At 49.2% G+C, this 6,263-nt stretch overlaps 1 protein-coding gene across 5 annotated transcripts in view; it reads right to left on the bottom strand.

Annotated features, from left to right (window-relative positions):
• The window catches only part of INSR (insulin receptor), a 160,295-nt gene that overhangs the window by 38,614 nt on the left and 115,418 nt on the right, over window positions 1-6,263 (bottom strand). For all 5 annotated transcript variants that reach the window (XM_032252049.1, XM_032252051.1, XM_032252050.1 and 2 more), the window contains exon 9: window positions 3,745-3,912. In XM_032252049.1, coding sequence (XP_032107940.1) covers window positions 3,745-3,912 — 168 coding nt within the window. The remainder of the gene's footprint in view (window positions 1-3,744; window positions 3,913-6,263) is intronic.

Here is a 6,263-nt window from a genome sequence, read left to right as displayed (position 1 = left end):
ACACACACACACACACACACACACACACCACACATCACATACACACAGTGAAGGGGGCCTTCCCCGAGAGGCTGAGCTGAGACAGAGCCTAGATTCAAGTTCTGCTTTGGAAGAACGCCAGACACTATGGCTCACACCTGTGGTCCCAGCTACTTGGGAGGCTGAGGTGGAAGGATCGCCTGAGCCCAAGAGGTTGAGGCTGCAGTGAGCCATGATCATGCCCCGACACTTCAGCCTGGGTAACCGAGTAGGACCCTGTCTCAAAAGATTAAAGAGATGGCCAAGTGGGGCCGGGCGCGGTGGTTCGCGTCTATAATCCCAGCACTTGGGAGGCCAAGGCGGGCAGATCACGAGGTCAGGAGATCGAGACCATCCTGGTCAACATTGTGAAACCCCCTCCCCTACTAAAAAATACAAAAAAATTTGCTGGGTGTGGTGGCACATGCCTGTAGTCCCAGCTACTCAGGAGGCTGAGGCAGGAGAATTGCTTGAACCCAGGAGGTGATTGCAGTTAGGCGAGATCGCACCACTGCACTACAGCCAGGGTGACAGCGTGAGATTCTGTCTCAAAAAAATATATATATATATATGGCCAAGCACAGTGGCTCACACCTGTAATCCTGGCTAGGGCATCCTCCTGCAGCATGGAATGGATAGAGGCCAGGGATACTGCTCAGCACCCCAAGGTGCCCAGGACAGTCCCACCCCAGAGAGTGATCCAATGTCAGATATCAAAAATGCCAAGGTAGAGAAACCCTGAGCTAAGGGTGTGAGAGGAAATAGAGGAAGGAATGTTTCAAATATGCATAGAAAAGGGAATTTAAAAATTAATAAATGAAGAACAACACCATTAGCTTATAAAGGTAGCAGTCCTAAAAATGCAATTTTTTTCTTTTTTTTTTTTTTTTTTGAGATGGGGTCTCGCTCTGTCATCCAGGCTGCAGTGCAGTGGCGCAATCTTGGCCCACTGCAGCCTCCACCTCCTGGGTTTGAGCGATTCTCCTGTCTCAGCTCTCCCAAGTAGCTGGGATTACAGGCATGAGCCACCATCCCTGGCTATTTTTTTTTTATTTTTATTTTTAGTAGAGACAAGGTTTCACCATGTTGGCCAGGCTAATCTCAAACTCCTGACCTCAGGTGATCCACCTGCCTTGGCCTCCCAAAGTGCTGGGATTACAGGCGTGAGCCACTGCCCCCGGCCTATTTCTGTATTTTTTTGATAGACACAGAGTTTTCCCATGTCACCCAGGCTGATCTCAAACTCCTGAGCTCAAGCAGTCTGCTCTCCTCGGCCTCCCAAAGTGCTGGGATGACAGGCATGAGCCACCGAGCCAGCCTACAATCCTTAAGTACCACAGCTGGTCATGTCTTAACCCCTGAAGTTAGATTTCAAAGGTTCTTGTGACCCCTGGTGCACGCACAATTACACCTCTGCTACAGCCACAAAGACAGACACAGCTCTTTACAAGCACAGTCCACTACAGTCCCTGGAGATTCACCTCCCCTGCTGCCAGCCTGCCTGGTGCCTGGTGACTGTTGAGTACAGGAAATTCCATTTTTTTCTCCCCTTAATGCCTCAAGTGTAGACAATAAGCTCTAAATTGTGTATCAAGTACTTTCTCATGAATGGTGAGTATCAACTCGGAAACCCAAGTATTTATACAGCTTTAAAAGCCTAAGAGAGACTGGAGAATACTTCTTATGTTTATAAATAGACATAGAATAACCTGCGTGGGTTAACTCTGATGGGAGCGAGTTACAGCATTCCAGATGGAAGAAAAATGCAGGGCTCCTTTTTTTTTATGATTATTAGTTTTTGAGCCAGAGTCTCACTCTGTCACCCAGGCTGGAGTGCAGTGGCGTGATCTCGGCTCACTGTAACCTCTACCTCCCAGGTTTAAGCGATTCTCCTGCCTCAGCCTTTCCAGTAGCTGGGATTACAGGTGTGTGCCACCATGCCCAACTAATTTTTTGTATTTGTAGTGCAGATGGGGTTTCATCATATTGGCCAGGCTGGTCTCAAACTCCTGACCTTGTGATTCACCCACCTTGACCTCCCAACGCACCCAGAGGTTTTTTTTTTTTTTTTTGAAACAGAGTCTTACTGTCTCTTAGGCTGGAGTGCAGTGGCGCTATCTCGGCTCAGCAACCTCTGTCTCTCGAATTCAAGCGATTCTCCTGCCTCAGCCTCACCAGTAGCTGGGATTACAGGCACCCACCACCATGCCCAGCTACTTTTTGTATTTTTAGTAGAGATGGGGTTTCACCATGTTGTCCAGGCTGGTCTCGAACTCCTGGCCTCAAAGTGATCCACCCATCTCAGCCTCCCAATGTGCTGGGATTACAGGAGTGGGCCGCTGTGCCCGGCAAATCTCTCCCATCCTAAGCGCACAGTTCTGTGGTATTAAATTCCTTCATAATGTTGTTCAATCATCACCACCTTCATCTCCAGAACTTTCTCCTCTTCCCAAACTGAAACTCTGCCCCTAACCCATCCATTCCCCAGCCTCTGGCACCCTGCATTCTACTTTCTGTCTCTATGAATCTGAGGACTCTAGGGACCACCTAGGCATGAAATCACACAGAATTTGTCCTGAGTGACTTGACTTTTAATGATATTAACTTTATGACATTTACAAACAAAACCATGTTGAAATGGTCTCATGGTAATTAGAGGTTTAGACTTTCAGAATTAAAAAAAGAGAGAGAGAGAAAGCTTTGACTGACGTGGCTGGTGGCAGCTCTCACGAGTCGTTCTGGTTACCTGGACGCAGGGCCAACAGCTTACGGTGGAGCTTATGACTGGACTCGCCCTGGAGTTATATAAAGCATTGGAGGAGATAAATCACGTTTGCAGCCCTCAGCTCGGGTGGGGATGATGTCACACACATACATATAGCACATGAGCTTAGAGTTGGGACAGCTCCCAGAGGTCATCTGTCCTCCCGCCCCTTCTCCCAAAAAAGGAGGCAGACAGTGACTTGATCAGAAACTTGGCAAAAGCATTTCAGCAGGTCAGGGCCAGAGCCAAGAGCCGATGTTGGGCTCCCGGCCTCAGCCACGCCTCACCAGAGGCCCCCTGGCCTTCTCCTCCAGGGTCATGGACTGAGGCTATCACGAACCAAAAATATCTCAAGAAAAAGATATCAAGACACACAAGGAAACCAAAAGTAAAGAAAGAAATGGGCCCAGTGCAGTGGCTCATGCCTGTAATAGCAGAATGTTAGGAGGCGGAGGCCGGAGGATTGCTTGCGGTCAGGAGTTCAAGATCAGCCTGCGCAATATATCAAGAGCCCCGCTGCTAAAAAATTATTTTGGGCTGGGCGTGGTTGTTCACGTTGGTAGTCCCAGCACTTTGAGAGGCCAAGGTGGGCTGATCAGCTGAGGTTGGGAGTTCAAGACCAGCCAGACCAACATGGAGAACCCCATGTAATCCCAGCTACTTGGGAGGCTGAGGCAGGAGAATCGCTTAAACCCGGGAGGTGGAGGTGTCAGCAAGGTGAGATCACGACATTGCACTCCAGCCTGGGCGACAAGGGCAAAACTCTGCCTCAAAAAAATAAATAATCAATAAATAGATAAAAACACGTATGTATGTTTTCATAGGAGACAGAACGGAGTATGTGTGTGTGTCTCCCGACACTGAGACACGAGAAGGGATGGCTGCTTTCCTAGAGGTGAAGCAAAGTGCATGAAACACACACGTGCAAACCCACTGGTCCCAGCATGGCTGCCTGCACTCACCTTTGAGGCAATAATCCAACTCGAACAGCTCACTGTCTTCCACCTGCCTCTGCCAGAAAACCAGGTAGTGGGTGATGTTGCCATTGGGGTCCGTGGGGGGTTTCCACTTCAAAATAATCTGGGATGATGAGTTAGACACTGAGATTGGATCCAGTGGCACGGACGGGTCTGCCAAGGAGAAAGAAAATGGGTCAATCATGAGAAAACATGTGCAAAAAAAGCTCGGGGGCGGGGAGGAACGCGGGAGGTGGGGGGCGGGACACACCAGTTAAAGACATCAGGAGGATGTTTGCTGCAGTGTTTTGTTGGTGTTTTTTTTGTTGTTTTGTTTTTTTTTTAGACGGAGTCTCCTCTGTTGCCCGGGCTGGAGTGCAGTGCCATGATCTCAGTTCACTGCAACCTCTGCCTCCCGGGTTCAAGTGATTCTCCTGCCTCAACCTCCCAAGTAGCTGGGATTACAGGTGTGCACCACCAGGCCTGGCTAATTTTTGTCTTTTTAGTAGAGACGGGGTTTCGCCATGTTGACCAGGCTGGTCTCGAACTCCTGACCTCAAGTGATCTTCCCCACCTTGGCCTCCCAAAGTGAAGTAATCATAGCTTACCGCAGGCTCCTGGGCTCAAGAGATCTTCCCGCATGGGGCTGCTGAGTAACTGTGAATATAGGTGTACACCACCATTTTTAAAAAAAATTTTTGGAGAGATAGAATCTTGCTCTGTTGTCCAGCTGGTTTCAAACTCCTGGCCTCCAGTGATCCTCCCACCTTGGCCTCCCAATGTGCTGGGATTACAGGCATGAGCGCCAAGCCTGGCCGACATTTTAATTCAAAGTGTGGGCCACCGCATCCGGCCACTGCAGTGTTATTTAACATCGGTGAAAACTGGAGACACACAGGAAATCCTCACCCAATCAGTGCACGGGTTACCAAGCTATAGCCCATTCACATCACAGATTACGGGAGCATTCATGTATCCATTTCTGCAACAAACATCAATGGGCTCTGACTATGCGCTAAGCTCTCACTGTTCTGGGAACTGGGTAGGTGCTGCTCAGGAAAGAGAGGAGAGTGGGAAGAGACCAATAAACTCACGTTTTCCAATTAATATCTGTTCCTAATTAAACCCAGTCATGGGGCAGACGTGAAGCCATTGGATCATGTCATTGAGCTGGTATTCACTCTATAAAACCTTCCCCTTAAAAATGGAGATGGCTGGCTCAGTGGCTCACACTATAATCCCAGGACTTTGGGAGGCTGAGACGGGAGGATTGATTGAGCTTAGGAGTTTGAGGCCAGCCTCTAGCACAGCAAGACCCTGTCTCTACTACTAAAAATCATAAAAATCAGCCAGGTGTGCGGAAGCACGCCTGTGGTCCCAGCCACTTGGGAGGCTAAGACAGAAGGATCGCTTGAACTCGGGAGGTTGATGCTGCAGTGAGCCATGATCGCACGACTGTACTCCAGCCTGGGCAACAGGGCAAGATCCTTCCTCAAAACAAACAAAAAAAGTACAAAAAACACAACCAACCAAACAAATGAAACTCCAAAATCCAAAGTAATGGAGGTGGCTGAGGGAGTTGGGGATGGAAAAGGGGTCAAAACACCCGGGAGCTAGATGTTTCTGAAAACTCTAAGTCTTTTGGTGTCACTAAAGGATACAGGATGAGAGGGGACTAAGTGAAGAAGATGGGGCTGATGGCTGGGCACTGTGGCTGACGCCAGGAATCCCAGCACTTTAGGAGGCCGAGGCAGGTGGACCTCCTGAGGTCGGGAGTTCAAGACCAGCCTGGCCAACATGGTGAAACCCCGTCTCTACTAAAAACACAAAAATCAGTCAGGTGTGGTGGCACATGCCTGTAATCCCAGCTATTTGGGAGGCTGCGGCAGGAGAATCGCTTGAACCCAGGAGGTAGAGGTTGCAGTGAGCCGAGAATGCACCCTTGAACTCTGGTCTGGGTGACAACAGTGAAACTCCATTTCAAAAAGAAAAAAAGTTTGAATTTGAGCCTATATGACGGGGATTGTCACCTTCAGCACTATTGGCTTTTAGGGTTGGGTAATTCTTTGTCACGAGGGAGGGTGCATCCAGTGTGATGCAGGACATGGAGCAGCCTCTCTGGCTTCTATCCACAAAATGCCAGTGGTTTCATCCCCACAGCTGTGACAACCAAAGATGTCTCCTGATATCGACTGGCAACTGTTCCCTGGGAGAGCAGTACCCCCATTTGGGAACTACTGCTATAACAGAAGGACTTAGGTTTTATAAAAATATAATTAGAACAGGCCCAGTGGCTTGCGCCTGCAATCCCAGCACTTTGGGAGGTCAAGGTGGGTGGATCATTTGAGGTCAGGAGTTCGAGAGCCAACATGGTAAAGCCCCATCTCTATTAAAAATACAAAAATGGCCGGGCACGGTGGCTCACGCCTGTAATCCCAGCACTTTGGGAGGCCGAGGCGGGCGGATCACCTGAGGTCGGGAGTTCAAGATCAGCCTGACCAACATGGAGAAACCCTGTCTCTACT

Source organism: Sapajus apella, unplaced genomic scaffold, assembly GCF_009761245.1.
Source record: "Sapajus apella isolate SASKATOON/1434 unplaced genomic scaffold, GSC_monkey_1.0 scaffold77, whole genome shotgun sequence".
NCBI lineage: Eukaryota > Metazoa > Chordata > Mammalia > Primates > Cebidae > Sapajus > Sapajus apella.
Note: the sequence above shows the minus strand (reverse complement) of the source record. Positions and strands in the feature narration are given on the sequence as shown.